We start from the raw sequence: 22,862 nt of genomic DNA, 5'->3' as shown, positions 1-22,862 counted from the left end.
AGATACATTTCTAAAATGGAGTTTCTTTACAGTTATTAGAGCCTGAAGCAAAATTTGAGTATTTTTAAAGAAGAAAATAAAATGATTATAACATAGCAGTAGCTTTATTAAAAATGAGACTCATCCTCCTTTCCACCATGGGAAACCCCAAAAGACCAGGGAAATATCTTTCTGCCTTGGATTGAACTTTATAAAGTACAGAACAATTTTCTGCTTAGCCTTTCCCACCGTGCCTCTGTGAATTATTCCATTGTGAAACATCAGTCCTTCTGCAGTACTCTTCCTCCACTAAAAAACCAATTCTGTTAACTGGCATTACCCTTAGGACTCAGCAGCTCTGTCTCTTGAAAGATACTGGTTTTCCTGTTCACCATAGTATCACAGAGTTGGGAAATAAGTGGGAGTGGGAGTAGAGGTAGTGTCAGCATTTTTGTTGTTCCTTGTTCCCCTCACAGAATGTTACTATATAACCCACATATAGACATTTTTTTACTGATACTCTGTACCATTCAGAACACCATCCTTTAGCTTTTATTTTCATCTACTGATTTTAGCAATTCCTTCTAAATGCCAGCTTTTCCACATCTGAGCCTCATCATCATTCTTGGCTACTTTTCTTTGCATGGCCTGACCTTCTGGTCTTCATTTCAGCAGGCTACTTTCCTGGATCTGGTTGTTACCAGAACTTTTCCATTTGAGGAGTTTTACAATTTCCTGTCATTTCTATTTTACTTCCCATCCCTTGCTGTACAGTTTGATGCTTACTCTATTATCTATGCTACTCATTTCACTAGATTCCTTCTGGCTTCTTTTATTATTTTATTATCTTTATTATTATTATTCTTTAATTCTTTTATTATATTTAGTATATTTTATTATTTTCTTTTTAAATCCAATCTGAATTTTCCTTGTCAGTCATTTAAACCACTCTTTCATTGATATTTCAGTGGAAAATATGTTGCTGAGTTGTTTTTTAAAAATATTTATTTATTTATTTTTGGCTGCATTGGATCTTCGTTGCTGCGTGCGGGCTTTCTCTGGTTGTGGCGAGTGGGGGATACTCTTTGTTGCAGTGCACAGGCTTCTCATTGCGGTGGCTTCTCTTGCTGTGGAGCATGGGCTCTAGGAGCACGGGTTTCAGTAGTTGTGGCATGTGGGTCAGTAGTTGTGGCACATGGGCTTAGTTGCTCCGTGGCATGTGGGATCTTCCCGGACCAGGGATTGAACACGTGTCCCCTGCATTGGCAGGCGGATTCTTAACCACTTCGCCACCAGGGAAGCCCCTGTTGCTGAGTTTTAATCTTACCTTACACTAAAGGAACTTTGTTGAATACCCATTGTTAAAAGGGAAAATTCTGTATTTAAAGGTGAGTCTTTCATACAACAAATATTTATTGAGCATCTACTATTTGCTAGATACTTGCTGTTCTAGGCACTGGGAATATGTAAATGAACAAAGACAGAAATCCCCATTCCTAAGGGAACATACATTGTGGTGAGGGCCAGAGAAATACTACCGTAAATAAATAAGTAAATGAATATTATGCTAGACATAATATTAGAAAGTATTAAGTGCTGGGGGAAAAGGAGTGTAGGGGATTTTTTGTGGTGAGGTTAGTTAAAGTTTTACATAGAATAACCAAGGAAGGCCTTACTGAGAAGATCTAGGTAACATTTGAATAAAGATTTCTATAATGAACAAGGCCTTATATTTTAGTTTATATGTTCAGATTTTTAAATCTTGAGTATTCTTAAAGTAGGATAAATCTATATTCTTACTTAAATTCTTATGCTACACTGTATAAGATCTTGGACTTTTCATGGATTTGGTGAATGATATCAAAGTATGCATCAATAATAGTCAGAGGGCTTCCCCGGTAGCACAGTGGGTAAGAATCCGATTGCCTGCCACTGCAGTGGACATGGGCTTGGGCCCTGGTCTCGGAAGATCCCACATGCCATGGAGCAACTAAGCCCATGTGCCACAACTACTGAACTTCCACTCTGGAGCCCGTGACCCACAACTACTGAAGCCCGTGTGCCGCAGCTACTGAAGCCTGCTCACTTAGAGCCCGTGCTCCACAACAAGAGAAGCCACTGCGATGAGAAGCCTGCGCACCGAAACAAAGACTAGCCCCCGCTCACCACAACTAGAGAAAGCCTGCGCACAGCAACGAAGACCCGACGCAGTCATAACTAGATAGATAGATAGATAGATAGATAGATAGAAAAAAATAGTCATAAACCTAGGTATGAGTGATTCCTCCATTTATTCAATCAGGTCTTCTTTATTCTTGATTCTGTTTCATCCTTTTCATCTCGACCCCTCTTCAGTCTTGTCTGTATTATTGCAGATAAGGTTTCTAATATTTTTTCAAGGCCCAGTTTTCACCTCTCTCTAACTTTTATATTGCTTACAATACTGAACTTTCTAAAGCTTGGGTCTCATATTCCTTTAGTAGTTCCCCCAAAATTCCTAGATACAATTTCATCTCCTTAATTTCACCACAATAAACTCGTATAATCTGACCCTTACTTCCTTGAATCTATCTACCTGTTTCCCAAAGACAACACTTCCATGATGTTGCCTTACTGAGCTACTCATCATTCACTAAAAGCATGCATTGAACTTAGAGAAATGCTATCCTCTCTTTTACATTAATTAAATACTATAAAGATAGTATACTGCAAGTTGTATGTGGAATAGAGAATGTGTACATACAGCTTGCTAGTCCTGAGGAAATAATAATGGCAGAAACAATTTCCCTTTTATTGTCACAGGTAACTCACAGATGGACAAATAGGAAAATTGAGTTAGAGGAAGCACCTTGGGCAAACCAGTTTTGCTGTGAAGGACTGTAATTGAAAGAAATGCTAATAATAATAACATTCATCTAGTTTAGAATAACCTGTTCATTTTAGGGTCAATCCATTGAAAAGATAATAAATTATACTATTAATTACTTTTCTGTACAACCATGAATTTTGTGACTTTCTCCCAGCAATTTTAAAATAGTTCATTCTTTAATACTACTAATATTCCTTGAAGGGGAAAAAACCTGCCTGCTGCATTTCTATTCTCTTTCTTTTGGAGCAAAAAATAGCTCTGTGTGTGGCGGGGGGGATGTTAGCGGTTTCCTGTGTTTGTGTGTGTGTGAGCGGTTTCCTGAAAATTAAGATTTAGAATGTAACCCATATTACCTTCCTGGTTGCTATTATTTCCTCTTTTTAGAAAATGTCAGCTTAATACTTATTATTCAGTTGTTTTGAACTAACATTTCATTCTTTAGTTATTGATTTATACTGGTTGATCTAGTCTATCAGGTTCATCATGATTATCTTGGCTTCATCTTTCCCTTTTATACCTGATTGTGATATATTTCACAACCTTTCCATTACATTCCCATTGCCACTAAACTATTATAATGGATAATAGCCTCCCTAATAGCTAAAGCCCCAAATCTTTGATCTCAAATTATTGACCTTACTTGATAGTTTTCTAAATATTTCCTTCCTAAATTATAATCTGAATGTAGCATGCTTTTAGTTGATTGGTTGATTGATATTATTCTTTTAATTAATCAACAGGTGTTTGAGAGCCTTCTGTGTACTAGGCTTCTTTGTTTTTAAGTTTAAGGTGTACACTGTGATGGTATGATTTAGACTTCTTGTATCAGTCTGCTCAGGCTGCCATAACAAACCACAACAGACTGGCTGATTTAAACAGCAGAAATTTATTTTCTCACAGTTCTGGAGACTTGGAAGTCCTAGATCCGGGTGCTGACTTTTCTCTGGGATAGATGACCAAGAGTACAGTTGCTGGGTTGTATGGTAGTTTTATGCTGAGTTTCATAAGAAACTGCTAGACTTTCTTCCTGGGTGGCTGTACCATGTTAAATTTCCACCAGCAGTATATGAGCAATCCAGTTTCTAGGGATTCTTGCCTGCATTTGTGTAATCAGTATTTTTTATTTTAGTCGTGTTGATAGGTGTGTAGTGGTAGCTCGTTGTAGTTTTAATTTCCATTTCCCTAATGGCTAAGGTTGAATATCTTTTTATGTGCTTATTTGTATCTTCTTTGGTGAAATATCTGTTTGTGTCCTTTTCCTGTTTTCTCATTAGATTGTTAGTTTTTTTTGCTGTTGAGTTTTGAAGGTTTTTTTTTTAATTTTAGATACTAGTCCTTTTCAGGATATATGGTTTCTAAATATTTTCTCCCAGTCTACAGATTGTCTTTTTAACCTTCACGGGATATTTTGCAGAGCAGAATTTTAAATTGATGAAGTTCACTTTATCAGTTTTTCCTTTCATGGATCACATTTTAGGTGTCAAGTTCGTGAATACTTTCCCTAATCCTGCGTCCTGAAGATTTATCCTATTTTAAGTTTTATAGTTTTATATTTAAGTATGTGGTCCATTTTAAATAATTTTTATATAAGGTGTGATACTTAGGTCAAGGTTCAGTTCTTTTGCCTACAAATATCCAGTTTTTTCCAGAACCACTTGTTGAAAAAGTTGTCATTTCATTAAATTACTTTTGTACTCTTAAAAAATCAGTTAAGCATTTTTATGTAGGTTCTCCATTTTGTTCCATTGCTCTGTCTATCCCGCAATAGGTATCACATACTGTTTTACTGTAGCTGTATTGTAAGTCCAAATAGTGGGTAAAGTGATTTCTCCCATTTTATTCTTCTTTTTCAATGTTATTTCAGCTATTCTAGGGTTTGTGCCTTTCCATATAAATTTTAGAGTGATCTTGTCTATGTCTACAAAAATCTTTACTGGATTTTGACAAGAATTATATTAAACCTGTTGGTCAATTGGGGAGAATTGACATATTTACTGTGTTGAATCTTCCAGTCCATGAATGTGGTATGTCTCCAGTTTAGGTCTTTGAATTCTTTCATTAGCATTTTATAATTTTCAATGTATAGATCCTAAAGATATGTTTTATTAAGCGTATACCTAAGTGTTTAATTTTTCTTGGAGCAATTGTAGATAGTATTGTGTTTATAATTTTGGTTAGTGCATGCTCATTGTATGTGTATAGAAATTCAATTAATTTTTGTGTGTTGATCTTGCATCCTGTTACTTTGCTGAACTGTGAGGTTTTGTGGTAGATTCCCTGGGATTTTTAAATGTAGACAATCATGTCATCTACAAATATGAACAGCTTTATTTCTTCCTTTTCAATCTGTATACCTTTTATTTCTTTTTTTTTCCTTATTGCAGTGGCTAGAACTTTAAGTTCTGTGTTTAATAAGAATGGTCATAGTGGGCATCCTTGCCTCATTCAGATTTTAACGGAAACATATTCAGTCTTTCACCCTTGAGTATGATGTTAGCTATAGAGTTTTTTATAGATGATTTTTTTTTTTGTTTTTTTGGCTGCGTTGGGTCTTCGTTGTGCGCAGGCTTTCTCTAGTTGCGGCAAGCGGGGGCTACTCTTCATTGCAGTGTGTAGGCTTTTCATTGCGGTGGCTTCTCTTGTTGCAGACCATGGGCTCTAGGTGCACGGGCTTCAGTAGGTGCACGGGCTTCAGTAATTGTGGCTCGTGGGCTCTAGAGCGCAGGCTCAGTAGTTGTAGCACACAGGCTTAGTTGCTTCACGGCATGTGGGATCTTTTCGTACCAGGGATTGAACCTGTATCCCCTGCATTGGCAGGTGGATTCTTAACCACTGTGCTACCAGGGAAGTCCCTATAGATGATTTTTATTGAGTTGCTGATAATTTTTTATTATGAATGGGTCTTAGAATTTGTCAAAGGTTTTTTCTGTGTCAGTTGATATGATCACATCTTTAGCTTGTTGATATAGATTACACTGATTGATTTTTTTTAATGTTGACCCAGCCTTGTATTCCTGGAATAAGTCCCACTTGGTCATGGTGTGTAATCTTTTTGTATATTGTTGGGTTTGATATGCTGCTATTTTTGGAGAAGTTTTGTGCTTAAATTCATGAGAGATACTGGTCTGTAGTTTTCTCTTTTTTTGGTACTGTCTTTGTATGGTGTTGGTATCAAGATATTGGTGGCCTCATAAAATGAATTGGGTAGTATTCCCTCCTCTTCTGTTTTCTGAAAGAGTTTGTGTAAAATTGATGTTAGTTCCTCTGATAATATTTGGTAGAATTCTCCAGTGAATCCATCTCTCTCTCTCTCTCTCTCTCTCTCTCTCTCTCTCTCTCTCTTTTTTTCTTTTTCTTTTTTGGCCACACCCTGCAGCTTGTGGAGTCTTAGTTCCCTGACCAGGGATCAAACCCCAGGCCCTTGGCAGTGAAAGTGTGGAGTCTTAACTGCTGGACTGCCAGGGAATTCCCAAGAGTGATCTCTTTTTGAGAGCTTTTAAATTACAAAATCAGCGTCTTTAATGGTTACAGAACTATTTAGGTTTATCTATTTTATCTTGGTTGAGTTTTGATAATAATGTGATTTTCAAAGAATTGGTCCGTTTCTTCTAAGCTGTCTAATTTGAGTGTAAAGTTGTTTTTAGTATCTCAAGTACTGTTTTAAAGGCTACAAGGATCTTTAGCAATATCCCGTCTCATTCCTAAAATTGGTGATTTGTGTATTCATTTTTAATTTGTTAATCTTACTAGAGATTTATCAATTTTATTGCTATTTTTTAGACCAGCTTTTTGTTTCATTGAGTTTCCCCCCCATCTATTTTCAATTTCTATTTCTGTTCATTTCTATTATTTGATATTTTCTTCCTTCATCTTGCTTTGGGTTTATTTTGCTCTCCTTTTTCTAGTTTCTTGAGTTAGGAACTTCAATTATTGATTTGAGATCCTTCCTTGTTCCAACATCCATAACCTTTTGAAAGACTTCAATTCACTGTAATATAAAGGTTTGAATTTATAAAGTTTAACCTTATTTACTAAATTATTCAAATCTTATGTATCCTTTTTGTGTGTGTGTTTGCTTCAATTTAAAGGCTGAAGATCTACAACTATCATTATGTTTTTGGATATTCTTGTGTTTCTAAATGTTTTTTTTGTTACATAGATATTGCTGTGTAGGTCAGTTAGTAAAGGTTCATGGCTGTTAAATTTTTAGATCACTGAGATTGATTCCATCAGAATTGTACGGGCCCCTCTCCAAATTATGCAGACCCAGTTGAGGGTAAAGAGAATTGTTTAAGCTTATTTAGTTTTATTCTAGCAATTCAGAGTTCTGACAGCCTGTGGGGACTTGGGAAAGAGCCAAGTAAAGAAGCAGGGGCGTATTGCCTGTGCCTAAGAATTTGCCACCAGGAGTTAGAGCAGTATCCTAATTGTGACAGTTCCCTCCTCTGTTTTGTATCTCATCTCCTGTTCCCTCATCTTGTCGCCTTTCACTATCATTTTCTACTGATCCAGTTTCTTTAATGGTTACAGGTTTCTAATGGTTTTCTATTTTCAGTCAGTTTTGGTAAGTTATAATTTTTCTAGGAAATTGCTATTTCACTTAGATTTTCAAATTTGAAGTCATAAAACCTTACATTGTATTGTATTCTTCGTTTTTTAATATTTATTTTATTATTTATTTATTTTGTCTGCACCGGGTCTTAGTTGCGGTACGTGGGGCCTTCATTGTGGCATGTGGACTCTTACTTGCAGCATGCATGTGGGATCTAGTTCCCCAATTAGGGATCGAACCCGGGCCCCCTGCATTGGGAGCACAGGGTCTTACCCACTGGACCACCAGGGAAGTCCCACACTGTACTCTTTATTACTTTCTAAATCTTTGCTGTGCCTTCAGTTTTGATTATGTAGTCACAGTATAATTATCCTATTTAGGAAATTTAACATAAATGTAGTACTTTAGTCCATATTCCAGTTTCACCAACTTTTCTAATAATGTTCTTACAACATTTTTGCTCTCTCAGTACAAGATCATGTAGCGTTTAGCTGTCATGTATTTTTATGCTCCTTTAATCTGGAGCAGTTCCTCAGTCTTTCTTTCATGACATAGACATATTTTTAAACTATTGGCTCCCTCCCTTCCTTTTGTGGTAGCTGAACTGTTATTATTTGAGAAGAAACACTACCAGTGTTCCTTCTGTTACTTTTTAAATTTTTTTCTAAAATCTTATTCATCTCAGAATCCAGCTTTGAACACAAATTTTTATTACTAGATAATTAGTAAAAATGTGTTATTTGATAACAATATAGTTTCATATTTCATAGAATGCACTGGTGTCCTTTATAAAGGATATTAGTTTTTATGTCATCCAGAAAACTAAAGTTCATAATACAAGGCAACTATTTGAGATACCAATTATTGATTTTGGTTATCAAGTAATTTAACTTGAATATGGAGTTTTTATTTCAAAAATGAAATGTTTTTTCCTTGATTCAAAGGTATTTCAGAAAGTTACTAAAGTAATTTGTCTAGTTACCACCTATTACTACATCTTAGATAATACTTTTTGTAAACATGTAATTATCTATTTGTAAGGTAGCATCTATAATAAAGTTACATAGTAGTTTGAAAGTACATTTTTAACTTTGCTCTCCCAAATTATTAGTTGTTATTAGTGAAACAGAAATGTACTTATACCCATTTTTGGCTTGGTCTATTTTAAATTCTTCTGGCAAACAGTCCAGTAATTTGCTCTATATTTCCCAAAATAACTTGGAATATATCTTCAGAAGTTTTAGTTATTTAGTAACTGTGGTGTCCCCTCCCCCACTTTTTTTCTCTGTAATATATCCTAGAATTTCTTTCAGAAGAAAGAAAAGCATTGGAGATTATGTTTTCACTGTCTTTAGAATCAATTAACTTAAGCTTCACGGAATCTATTCATAAGCTCTTTGAGGTCCTGAGTACCTTTATCATTCAAACTCCTCCCCCCTCCCATACTCAAAAAAGTAAATACTGACCTCTCAGGCTTTCATAGCAACTGTACTATTATGGGCTAGTGGCATCACCTTGTGACCAAAATCACCACTGCTACTAGTATGTATTGAAGATCTACTCTGTTGTCAGACACTATTTGAGTTCTCTGTATGTATTGCCTTATTTAATTCTCAAGTCAGATGGGTAGTGAGTGGTGGAGAGTAGATGGGACCCAGCTATTCTAAGCTGTAGAACCCACAAGCTTAATTTCTATACCAAAATTCCTCTTACACTTTAACAACATTTTTCTTCTTGGGAAGTGTATGTGTACTTTCCCTGTTCCTTCTGTTATTCATATCTTAATTATTTTATTTTGGAAATTTTTTACTCATGTGAAGAATATCCATTCTCATTAACCATCTTTCTTCTTTTCCTTTCTCTTTTAACTCTTAGCTTGGTACTGTAAGGAAACCACTTCTGTTCCCTGACTCCCTTCATCTATATAGATTTTAATATATTTATGCTAATAGTAGTTTCGCTTTCCTTAAATTCAGAGTTCACCTGTGCATCTGTTTGTTCTTTCATAATATCTATTTAACCTTTTTAGAAGAAAGACAAAGAATATTTGTTCTTTTTGTTACCACTATCTCAAAAGACTTCAAGATCTTATTAATCATGGTTCCAAAAGTATTTATCTAGCTAGAAGAGACTTGTATGTCTTAAGCAACTTAGACCTATTTAGAGTCTATAATATTAAAATGCAAAGCTGTTCTGCCAAACACTCCTTAATATTCTCCCTTCGGTATAGTCCCCTTCCCAAAGGTGGTTCTAGCCAGTCTGTTTGCAGTGACTATGTTCTACTCAAACCTAGTCAGGTATATTGGTATGTAAAAGTCTGAAATTTTTTCTTTTAGAGGTGTCAGTATAAAAACATTTAAGTGCTTTTGAATTTGTTGTTGCTTTTTCTAGTTAAATTTTTTTCCATTATACTTTTTTATAGTTTATAATAAGTAGTGATTCTTTTCTAATCCCAGTATACTTGTAGATGATCCAAAAGTTCAAAATATTCTAGTACTGATTATAAAACATGACTCTTTAATTTCTTCTTCGTTAACTAGCCACGTGCTTAGTGGATCCATTAGGGGTTATTGATGTCAAGTTATTTGGGCAGCATATTCTTTTGTAGTTATTCTTGTTGAGTCACTCTTACACTTAATATTCACTTTACAGTTGTTATTTACACTCAATATCTTTTCTGCTTATTAATTTAATATATAACCTGTCTTCTTTAGGGTAGAAATAAGGGCAGCGCCACTAGTCTACTTTAAATTTATCTTTCTCTAATTTATACATGTCCTTCATGGTTACTATGGAGGTCTGATGAAATTCACATCACTCCTTAACCCCAGAAAGAAGTATAGTCAATTAATAATTAGAATTAGCTAGAGATGTGTTTCAAGTTTGACAACTGTTTACAGACTATTTTTACGGTTAACTTTTAATGGCTTCTGGCAGTTGCTTTTAGGGTAGTCTTAACAGAACTTAAAATTATTCATTTCATTTTGTACTAGATCTTCTCTTGTAAAAAAGTTCTAAGAGTGAGTGCAGGTCTTGTATTCTGGGAGAGATGTAACCACTTCAGGCCTGTAGAACACCTGTTACTTTACTTTATTGGTAATTCTCCCTACTGGCCAGAAGTAATTTATCAGGGTACCTTATTTTTCCAACAGCATAAATAATTCACCTGGCAGTGCTGGATTGGTTGATTGTAATCTCTTAGCAAAAATGTAATTGCCATTTTCTACAGTTTGTTTGCTAGTTATTCCAATCATAGATATGGTAAACTTTGAATCTGCTTCCTGTATGCCTGTTACTGTTAATATTACTGTGATCTTAAGATACAGAATTAATACAGTGAAAACTGCAGTGAACTAAAGTCAGAGCACATTGTTCTGATATAGTTGAGAAGAGGCAGTGGAAATGGGAGGCAGCATAATTCACTAACTTTTAAGAATCCTTCTAGCTCTTAAAATTGTTTTTGTTTTTTCTGGAATGCAGATTTAGTATTGATCACATGGTAGGTAGAAGCCTTATGAGACATTCTTTTAACTACTTCTTTTTTTAACACATTTTTAATCTCATTGATCTTTTTAAAAAATTTGAGATGGACAGTTGTTATCCCTATTACTTAATAAAGGTGTGATTTATATTGTCTTTAGTGTGATGAGAATGCATTTATTTTTTAAATGCTACTTAAAGTCAGAAGCAGAACAACTTTTTAATATATTGTGTGACTTAGATGAGAAATTGTTATGCCCTAGATATGGAGGCTTTGATAATTATGTAAATGCTGAGTGATGCAGAATGTTCTAGGAAGCATAGTTTTTAAATTATCTGCAAAGATGGTGAGTGGTTATGTCAGTAGATTACCTGCACTTTTCTTTCTCATTACCTATTCCTAAATTCAGAACAGCTACTGCCATAGTAGCCTTTTCCTAAATGATAATTATTTTTAATGGTACGTTAAATACATACTATGAACAGTAAGATATATTTTATTTCCTAATGCTACTTTGTAGATAAAAGTTAATGACATAAATTGACATCTACTTCATAATTAGGTGACATTTTGTTTTTGTACCAACATGATGTGTATGATGTGCAACCTCAGTATTTGTATGACTTTTAGGTGGACACATTCTTGCATAGGTACTTGTATGAGTCAAAGAACTAGTTCAGGGCTTCCCTGGTGACGCAGTGGTTGAGAGTCCACCTGCTGATGCAGGGGACATGGGTTCGTGCCCCGGTCCGGGAAGATCCCACATGCCGCGGAGCGGCTGGGCCCGTGAGCCATGGCCGCTGAGCCTGCGCGTCTGGAGCCTGTGCTCCGCAACGGGAAAGGCCACAACAGTGAGAGGCCCCCGTACCGCAAAAAGAAAAAAGAACTAGTTCATTATCCTTACCATTTCCTCAGTGTATTTTAAAGCTCATTTTAAAAATTTATTTTTTATGTGTTTTTGGAACCTCTATAAAAAAATAGATGGCCATTTGTAAATAAGTGGTATAGATGAGTATAGATCACATTGAAATTTTATTTATCTAACAGATAATAGTTGGAAAACAACTTTGGGAAGTTTCAGAGAGGAGCTAATTCAGCAATATTTTCATGTATTAAAGATTAATTTAGTGACATTTTCATGTAATAATGACTGTAGGACCAAACTCCATTTTTTATGTCCTTCTCTTTTTTAACAATTGCAATTTAGCAGTTTTCTAAAATACATATCTCTTTCCCACTGTTTATGAATACAGTAAATATGTTACAGTAATCCATAATGCCAATTTTAACTTCTTGAATTCCAAAACCTAATATATTTATGAATTTTATTATTATTATTGCAAAATGGTTGTTGCAACAGATAGTTAAATCTTTGTTAAATGCCAAGTGCTAACACACTTTGCCTGTAAGCAAGCAGGACATTATTTTGTTACCTTCTTTGTTACTTATTTCAGAATAACAAGACTTAACTATCACAGATATTCAGTGACAGGCTGGTAAAATTTAACAATCAGCTTTTGGTGGGGGAGGGCGGGGGGATTGGAGAGAGGAAATGCTTTATAGCTTAACATACTCCCACCGTGGCAGTTTTCAGTCAATATAATGTCACTGCATGTGGAGTTGGGAAGAAGTGATTAGTAGTGCACCATTATTTTTTCTTTTGTTACCTGTGCTTTGGTGTCATATCCAATAAAACATTGCCAAATCCAATGTCATAAAATGACATTGACATTGACATATGACATATTTTGTCCTATGTTTTCTTCTAGGAGTTTTATCGTTTTAGGTCTGCTTAGGGTCCTTGATACATTTTGAGTTAATTATTGCCTGTGGTGTTAGATAAGGGTCCAACTTCATTCTTTTGCCTGTGCACATCCAGTTTCCCAGTACCACCTGTTGAAAAGACTTTCCTTTCTTCCACTGAATGGTCTTGGCACTGTTGTCAAATATGTTGAGGTAGTTTCCTTCTAGTTCTTGTTAGGTATTTTTATCATGAAAAGATGTTGAATTTTGTTAAATGCTTTTTCTGCATCAATTGTGATGATCATGTGGATTTTTTTCCCTTTTATTCTGTTCAAGTAGGATATTACATTGATCAGTTTTCATGTGTTTAACCATCCTTGCATTCATTTGTTGAGGATTTTTTGCATCAGTATTCATAAAGGATATTGATACATAGTTTTCTTGTAATGTCTTTGGCTTTGGTATCAGCACAATGCTGTCCTCATAGAATGAGTTAGGAAGTGTTTACTCTTTCAGTCTTTTGGGAAAGTTTGAAGTATTGGTATTAGTTCTTTAAATGTTTGATATAATTGACCAGTGAAGCCATCAGGTCCAGGGTTTTTCTTTATTGAGAGACATTTAATTACTGATCCAATCTACTTACTAGCTATATATCTATTCAAATTTTCTATTTATTTCTGATTTAGTCTTGGTCTGTTTTATGTTTCTAGTAATTTGTCTGTTAAATCTAGGTTATCTGACTTTTTGGTGTACAATTGTTCATAGTACTCTCTTATAATGCTTCTTATTTCTGTAGAATTGATGGTAATGTCTCCACTTTCATTTCTGATTTTTATAATTTGTGTCAATTTGCATCTTCTCTCTTTTTCTTTTTAGTCCTTCTAGCTAAAGGACTTATTAAAATCTTTTTGAAGAACCAACTGTTGGATTCATTGATTTTCTCTATTATTTTTCTGTTCTCTAATTTGTTTCTGCCCTCATTATTATTTCCTTTCTTCTGCTAGGTTTGAGTTTAGTTTGTTCTTCTTTTCTAGTTCCTTAAATTATAAAGTTATGTTGTTGATTTAAGATTTTTCTTTCTTTTTTTTTTAATGCAGGTGTTTCTAAATTTTCCCCTTAGTACTGCTTTCGCTGTGTGCTATAAGTTTTGATATGTTGTGTTTTTGCTCTCTAAGTATTTTGTAATTTCCCTTGTGATTTCTTCTTTGAGCAGTTGGTTAATTCCCAAAATTTTTAAAATTTTCCAGTTGTCCTTTTGTTATTGATTTTTAATTTCATCTTATTGTGGCCAAAGATACTTTGTATGATATCCATATTTTTTATTATATTGAGATTAATTTGTGGCCTAACATATGGTCTGTCCTGAAAAATATCCCATGTGCACTTCAGAAAAATGTGTGTTCTGTTGCTGAGTAGAGTGTTTTGTATATGTCTGTTTGGTCTAGTTGGTTTACTATGTTAAATTCTCTATATCTTTATATTCTGTCTGGTTCTTCTGTTGATTATGTGAGTGAGGTATTGACATCTCCAACTATTACTGTAGAACTGTGTTTCTCCCTTCAGTTGTGTCAATTTTTGCTTTATATATTTTGATGGTCTGTTACTAAGTACCTAAATGTTTATTGTTGTATCTTTTTGCCTTATTGAACCATTTATTAATATATAATATTTTTATTATAATGTCCGTTTTTATTTAAAGTCTATTTTGTCTGATATTAATATAGCCACCCCTGATCCCTTTTGGTTGCTCTTTGCATGGAATGTTTTTTTCCATCCTTTCACTTTAAACCTGTTTATGTCTTTGGTTGTGCTTTTATTTGCTCTGCCAATCTCTGTCATTTGGTTGGATAGTTAAATCCATTTACGTTTAAAGTAATTGCTGATAAGGAGGGACTTCTGTGATTTTGCTGTCTTTTTGTGTCCCTAGTAGCCTTTTCTCCCTCATTTCCTGCATTCGTATCTTCCTTTGTGTTTAGTTGATCGTAACAAAATGTTTAAATTCCTTTCTCATTTCCTTTTGTTTATATTCTATAGCTATTTTCTTTGTGGTTACCATGGAGGTTGCACTTAACATCCTAAAGTTATAACACTCTAATTGGGATTTAAACTAGCTTAACTTCAATAACATACAAAAACTGTTTCTTTACAGCTTTGACCCCACCCCTTTCATTTGTTGATAAATTACATCTTTATACACTGTTTGCCCAGAAACATAAATTAATACTTCTTTTAAATGTATTAGTCTCTCAAATTTTGTAGAAAACAATATTTGGAGTTATACACCACATTTACAGCAATACTTAGCTTTTACACTAATAATTTATTGTTTTCTTTAAATGAAATAGTCTCTCTTAAATTTTATAGAAAACATAGTTTCAAACCAATGTTAAAAATATTGCTTTTATAATTGCCCTTATATTTACCTTTATTTCTTTATATGACTTAAATTTACTTTCTTATGTCATTTAAATTCACCGTGTAGGTCTCCCTTCTGCATGTTTTGTAGGGCAGATCTAGTGGAAACAAACTCCCTTAGCTTTTGTTTATCTGGAAATGGCTTAATTTCTTCGTTACTTTTGAAGGATATTTTTGCCAAATATAGAATTCTTGGTTGACAATTTTTTCTTTCAGAACTTTGAATGTGTCCACCCACTATCTTCTAGCCTCCAAAGTTTCTGAAGAGAAATCTGCTGACGTTCTTACTGAGGATTCCTTGTATGTGATAATTCACTTCTCTCTTGCTACTTTGAAGAATCTCTGTGTCTCTGTGTGGCCTGTTGAGTTCATCTTATTCAAAGTTTGTTGAGCTTCTTGGATGTTTATGTTCATGACTTTCATAAAATTTGGGGAGTTTTCAATCATTCTTTCTTCACATATTCTCTCTGCCCCTTTCTTGTTCTTCTTCTAGTTCCCACAATGTGTATGTTGGTCCTCTTGATGCTGCCCGTAGGTCTCTTAGACTCTGTGTTTCTTCAGTCTTTTTCCTTTCTGCTCCTCAGACTCTAATTTCTGTTGTCCTATCTTCCAGTTCACTGTTTATTTTTTGTGCCTACTCAAATCTGCTTTTGAATCCCTCTAATTGGAGTTTTCATTTTAGTTATTTACTTTTCAGCTTCAGAATTTTTTAGTTTCTTTTTAGATTTTCTATCTCTTTATTGTTAATTCCATTTTGTTCATACATTGTTTTATGTCATACTTTGCTATATGACCTATTGAGAGAAACAAAAAGAAATCAACAGAAAATGTCCCAGAAAAGACCCAACGGCAGATCATTAGACAAAGACTTATTAAGAAAAACTGTTGTAAAGATGCTCAAAGAACTAAATAAGATATGGAGAATCTTTGAATGCTTTGGGATTTTTCTGTTGAACACTGGACATTTAAATCATAATATGGTAACTTGGAATATGGTAATATGGAAATCAGATTATTCCCTTCCTTGGAGTTTCCTAATTTTTGTTACTGTTTTTTTTTGATTGTTGTTGGTTGTCTCTGTGCCAAGGATCAGCCTGAGGTGTAAATTTAAGGTTTTTTCATGTCTTTTCTGAGCCTTTCCCTGGATATGCATAGTCACTTTCTAATTCTTCCTGTGTATGTAGTTATTTTTGAATGTCCTAGTCTTCAATGTCTGGCTCCCATCATGGGAAAAAGTGATAAATGACAGATAAAAAAGGGAGCTGGCTTTTTAAATACCTTGAAAGTCACTTTGTTCTGATGCAGAGGAACTTGCAACAATGAGGGAAGATACAACAGTGGCAAATGGCTACCCTCCTCTTTGTCTGCACCTCTGTGATCAGAAGCAGCAATTAGTGATGAGAGCACTGATCCCTGATACTTGGAGGATAAGGTCCTTTTTACCTACCATGGCTTCTGTAATTTGCATGTGCAGGGCTCCCTGCCCTATGGCTGGGAGTTGGGATGAAGGAGGTGCTGCTACTGTGCTACTACCTGAAATAGACAAAATTAACTGCAATTTACTGTCCATGTCTTCCCTGGAAGTTACAAGCTTTCACAGACTGTCGAGTTCTAACATAGTCACAGCAGACAGATTCTGCCAGTTTTGTCTAGGTAGGGAGACAGATTTCCTGGTGCTTCTTGCCTCCTGCCATCTTCCCAGAATGGTGAGAAGATGGTGCCTGCTGCCATCTTCCCAGAATCTTCTTTAATCCCATCTTAATTTCTGTATTGAGTGACTTTGTGAGTAGATTAAGTAGCAAGACCTCTGTATTAATGGGTTGGGAGTGCTTTTATTAAAATATAACAGCTCTTTTCTCACCTACCTTTGTATTTAAGAGCTACATTAGATGCATTTGATATATGTATAGTAATTTTGGCATTTAACTTTTGGCAGGTGGTTTTGGAATGTATGCTTAAAAAAGACCTCATTTACAATAAGGTCACTCCAACATTTCACCACTGGAAGATTGATGACAAGAAATTTGGTCTTACCTTTCAAAGTCCTGCTGATGCTAGGGCTTTTGATAGAGGCATTCGAAGAGCTATAGAGGATATTTCTCAAGGTAGGTTATTTTGACTGTTTTCTCAATTTGTTTATCAGTTATATATAGTAGAAGTGACTTCAAGCAAGTCAGCTTTTGTGATATGAGATTAGGCTTTGAAAGCTGACTGTAAGTGAAGATAAAATAATGGGCTCCTTAATCTGTTTTATGTTTGTCACATCACAGTATATACCAATTACATGTATTATCTTGAAGAGCCCATCAAGAGCACACTTCAGATAATTTGAAAGTTTTAAAAATAAGAGCTCAAAGAAGAGGGCAGCAGTCAGGTAGAACTTTGAAAATCCTCCGTGAGTATGTTACTCATATCCTTGTTTTGGTAATTATAAAGAGAAAATTTGTAATAATCAAATATATGTCAACTCCAGTTATTCTATGGCAAAACCTTCCTTACTGCTTTATCTGATTTCATTAATAAGGATTGGCAGAGACCTCAACCCAATCTATCCCTTTGTATATCTTACCAGTCTGTTAAGATCATTAACTCTAAAGCATGCAGGTTTTAAAGGGAGAAAGAATATTTACATGTAAGACTGGCCTGTGCTTAATTAAACAAAAAGAAATCACGTTAAAACCCATTTCTTTCCCCCAAAGAAGTCATAACTAAGATTTGATTTGCTTTTCTAATTAAGAAGAAACATTATCTCTATTAGTAGAAATAACCTTCTTATACAACATAACTGAATGAAAATGTGTTGACAACATTGTGACTCATATATTTTGAAGATGGCATTTTAGTAGGAAAATCAGAAGAAATAAACTAATTACGAGACAAACCATAGGCAAGGACATGGAAGTGCTTAGTACAAATATGTATTGCTAAGTGTGTGAAACTGAAGTTAAATAATCTATTTAGCTACTTTAAAAGACTAGAATTTGGTAAACAAACAATCATTGATTTCTGATTCAGAAAAAAATTCCATGAAGTGATAGCACGCAGTTTTAGTACAAGAACCCATAAATTCTTCCTATATCAGGGTTCTCATTGTTCCCTGCACATTTGAATCACCTGGGAGCCTTTTGAAAAATAGCATAATTGGTCCCCACTCCAGCTCACTTGAATCAGACTGCCTGGGAAGTGGTGCTGAGGCATTCCTTTTTTTTTTTTTAAGTTCCTGTTCATTTCAAATGTGGTGAGGAATTGTCAGATGATTATATATCATGAATTTAGGGAGGGGCAAGATGAATATGGATCTTCATATTCTCCAGTAGTAGTTGTGGTTCTCAAACCACTGCAAGAAACTTAAAAATAAAAAAAATTTATGATGCCGGATGCCTCATCCCTCAGAGATTCTGACATTATTGGTTTGAGACTGTGTTCTGGCATCAGTATAATTTTTTTAAAGTTTCCCAGTTAATTCTAATATTTTGTTAGTGTTGAAGAACCAGTGCTTTAAAAAGAAAATCATTATCCATGGTTGCTGGAATATTTAGTTTTGAATACTTTTATGCCCACATTTATACCCCCATAGGAACATACTTCTTTCACTAGGATCAGATAGATTGGGTTTAACCTTTTAAAAGAAAATTAATGAGAAGCTTACAAACACCTAGCCAGGTAGAATAGGCTACAGTACTCAGCCTGTCTCATTGTTTTTGAACATTTTTGAAAACGTACTGGTTAGCCTTATTATCAGCCACTGTATAGGTTTTCAGCAATCCCATTTTCTTACTTAGCCTCCCATGACAGTAAGAATAAACTATGCACCCTTTCCATAGGGCAGTTTTCTCTTCATCTCCCTGATAGCTATGTCTCAAGGGTAGCATAAACTCGGAATACTTTGCTAAGGTAAATCCTTCCTTATTAATTTATTGGAACTAAAGGCACTCTTGAACGCCATGAAAACTTATATAGAGGCATTGGTACACAAAAGTCAATAGCAACAATTGACTATTGACTATCAACAGTGGATTAAGGCTCATTTTTTTTCCTTACTAAAGCTACTAAAATCCTAGTTGGGGGTACTAAATACCGTTTCCTGGGTCAGAGTACTTAGAAAAATTGAATAAATCACGTGGGCATTACCTAAACACCAGAAGAGTGTGGTGCATATACTTTTCCTGGCAGTTTCAGTATTTGAGAGAAATCAGAGGCAGGGCTTGCCAGAGATAGGGTACTTTCACAGAAAACACCTCTTTAAGTAAGTAACTGGAAATTTACCTGTAGAAGAGGAAAACAATTGCTTTATTCTCTGTTTGTCTAACGAGGGGCAAGTATGAGTGACCAACATCTGACTGGTTACCAGGCAGTCCAGAATGATCTCTGATTAGTCTTCTACAGTATCATAGTGATATTATCAATGAGTCAGCAATACTAAAACAAAAATTCTATGCTTAATTAACTTTTACCCGTTTTCTTAGGATGCCCAGCATTTAAAAATGAAACTGAAGGAGCAGAAGACAACTTACAAGTAAGTAGTTCGGATTAAAAGGAATTTCTAGGCATAAAGGTTGTGGAGGAAATCACTAGCCTTAATAAATAAACAATTCATATAAATTCTTAAGAAATTTCTGGTCACTGTATTTGTCAGGAAATACAGGGAAAACAGAACCAATAGAATGTGTGTATGTGTATATATATATATATATATATATACACATATATATGTATGTATTTATTAATATGTATAAAGAGGACTTGGTTTTGTTCGGTTTGTTTGTTTAAGGAATTGGCTCATGTGACTGTGGGAACTGGCCATTCCGAAATTCACAGGGTAAGCAGGTAGGCAGGCATCGCAGAAGTTCTGGCAGGAGTTGATGTTTTGCTCTTGAGTCAGAAGGCAGTCTCAAGGCAGACTTTCTTCCTCCTTGGGGGACCTCAGTCTTTTCTTTAAGTCTTTCCAGAATGAGTCCACCCACTTTATGGAGGATAATCTCCTTTACTCTGAGTCTCTGATTTAGATGTTAGTCACATATGAAAATTACCGTCACAGTAGTTAGACTGGTATTTGACCAAACCACTTGCCACTATCGCCTAGCCAAGTTGACAGATAAAATTAACCATCACAGATACCCCACCGCATAGGCAAGGTACTTGTATTAAAAATTCGTAGAAAAGTAATTTCAGACTATTAATAAGCATATGGACACCCTTCTGTTTTATATCACTAGTAATCAGCAGGTAGTATAAATTAACATTAGTTATGAAATTATCAAAGATTTAAAAATTAATATTACCCCAGACTGTGTCTTTCCATGAGGTTGACAGATTGATGCTCTGCTAGAAAATATAGATTGGTAGATTCTTTTTAGAAAGCAGTTTGGTAATAATGTATTTAAAAGCCTTAAAAATAGAAACAGGACTTCCCTGGTGGTCCAATGGTTAAGACTTCCCCTTCTAATATTTCAGGTTCGATCCCTGGTCGGGGAGCTAAGATCCCACATACCTTGTGGCCAAAAAGCCAAAACAAAGCAGAAGCAGTATGGTAGCAAATTCAATAAAGGCTTTAAAATTGGTCCACATAAAAAAAAAAAAATCTTAAAAAAAAAATTCATACCTATTGATCCAGTGAATCAATTTAAGGAAATAGAGATACACAAAAAATTTGTATACACAGATTTTTGGGTGTGTGTGTATGAAATAGTGATAATAAAAAATAAGCTATGTAAATGGAATGGAAATGGTAGAATTAATTAAGGTATCTTTGTCATGCGACCACTAAAAATTTTATTATTAATTTACTTGCAGTGTATTGAGTAGTAAAAACAGATAATTATATGGTGTTGTCACCCATTGTTACTCAACTAAAATGTTAAATTTGTTACTTTTGGATTGTGGGATTCTGAGCTATATGGCTTTCTTTTTAGTACTTTTAATTTCCTAAAATATTAATACTTTTAGGAGAATAGTGAAAGAACCCAAATTTATATGTATACCTTGTATTAATAATCAATTATTCATATTATTGTAAAAATAGTCATCACCTAAAGGACATGGCAAAATGTTTTATGTACATTTATAATCAGAAAATAAAAATGTTTTTTATTTCTGAAAATTTGAGAAATATAGTAAAGTTCAAAAAATAAAACATAGATATGCTACCATCCATGATAACCATCATACATATTTTTAAAAAATATTTATTTATTTATTTGGCTGCTCCAGATCTTAGCTGCGGCATGCAAGATCTTTGTTGCCGCGTGTAGGATCTTTGTTGCTGCATGCAGGATCTTTAGTTGTGGCACATGGGATCTTTAGTTGCTGCATGCAAAGTCTTAGTTGCAGCATGTGGGATCTAGTTCCCTGACCAGGGATCGAACCCGGGCCCCCTGCATTGGGAGCACAGAGTCTTAGCCACTGGACCACCAGGGAAGTCCCATATGTATTTTTAAATATAGCCTCTGAGTTTTTTTCTGGACAAATAAATGGGTACACATGTGTTGTTATTATATCATTATTCTGTAGCTTTTTTTTTCACTTAAATACATAATGATATTTTGTAACCTTAAATATTTTTTCAAGTTTACAATTTTTAATCTTTTTTGTGTCTATCTAATTTGTTTTCAATAGATGTATCCTAACCCATTATCCTTATTGTACATTTAAGAGTTCTTATTTGTGTTTTAATATATGAATCTGTTTATTTTATTGATGGTTAATTATTATTTTAAAAACTCAGTTTCAGTTAATTAGGTATAAGAAATAAGTAATAAAATGCAAAATAAGTATACTTTTTATAGTTAAGTGTTTCCTAAAGTTCTGTTCTGGTATCAATGAGAATATGGAGCTGGAAATGGGGAAACATTTTCTGAATTGCTCCCTGTGAAGAGAGTAAATTTGGTTAAAATTCAACTTTAAAAAGAATTTTTTAACATTCTGCTTTGGTTTTACTTCATTTCTATATATAGCACTGTATAGAGGAAAAACTTTTACAGGACTTAATTGTTTGCAAGACTTTGTGCATATTGCCATCAATGGCTAGTAGAGATAATTATTGTATAACCAAAGCAAGGAGTAGTTAATCTGTTGTTAGCTCCTTGGGATCTCTGCTTCATAGTAAGGTCTCTCCACTGCCCCCAGTCCAACAGGTTACATACACACACACACACACACACACACACACACACACTCTCTCTCTCTCTCTCTCTCTCTCTCTCTCTCTCTCTCTCCCACACACACACACGTACACACACACACCTAAAAGAGTTATTTATATTTTAGCTTCATTATACACTAAAGCACTTTCTTGGTTTTTACTTTCATAATAAAATAGAAAATGTGCATTGTCACTAGAGACTCTAAAATAGGCTTCCATGTAAGTGTAATTTCACTAAGAGCAATTTTTATATCAAGTTTTAGTTCTTGGTTTTTACTTACTGTGGTGTTTTAAAAATAGATTCTTAAATTATATTCCTTTTGGTGGAATCTTATTCTCCTCCCCTTGAGTGGGTGCTATACTTACTGGGTTGTTTTTTAATAAGGAGAATATGGTAGAAATGACAAGAGTATGACTTCCAAAGGTAGGCCATAAAAGATATTGCAGCTTGTTTCTGGCTCTCTTAGATCCCTTGTACTGGAGGATGCCAACTGCCATGTCATGGGGACACTCAAGCAACTCTATGGAGATGTGCTTGTGGTGAGGAACTGAAGTTTTGTGACAATAAACATGTTAATGAGCCATCTTGGATGCAAGTCATTCACCCCCAAATGAGCCATCAGATGACTGCAGTCATGGTTGATGTTTCAACTGTAACTTCCCTAGGGACTGTGAGCTGGAA

At 34.7% G+C, this 22,862-nt stretch overlaps 1 protein-coding gene across 1 annotated transcript in view; it reads left to right on the top strand.

The window, feature by feature from the left end:
* SPRED1 (sprouty related EVH1 domain containing 1) overlaps window positions 1-22,862 on the top strand; it is a 117,784-nt gene that overhangs the window by 54,036 nt on the left and 40,886 nt on the right. Inside the window, exons 3-4 of the mRNA XM_032623837.1 lie at window positions 16,976-17,144; window positions 19,506-19,555. Coding sequence (XP_032479728.1) covers window positions 16,976-17,144; window positions 19,506-19,555 — 219 coding nt within the window. The remainder of the gene's footprint in view (window positions 1-16,975; window positions 17,145-19,505; window positions 19,556-22,862) is intronic.

The sequence above is a fragment of the Phocoena sinus genome, chromosome 2, assembly GCF_008692025.1.
Source record: "Phocoena sinus isolate mPhoSin1 chromosome 2, mPhoSin1.pri, whole genome shotgun sequence".
Classification (NCBI taxonomy): Eukaryota; Metazoa; Chordata; class Mammalia; order Artiodactyla; family Phocoenidae; genus Phocoena; species Phocoena sinus.
Note: the sequence above shows the minus strand (reverse complement) of the source record. Positions and strands in the feature narration are given on the sequence as shown.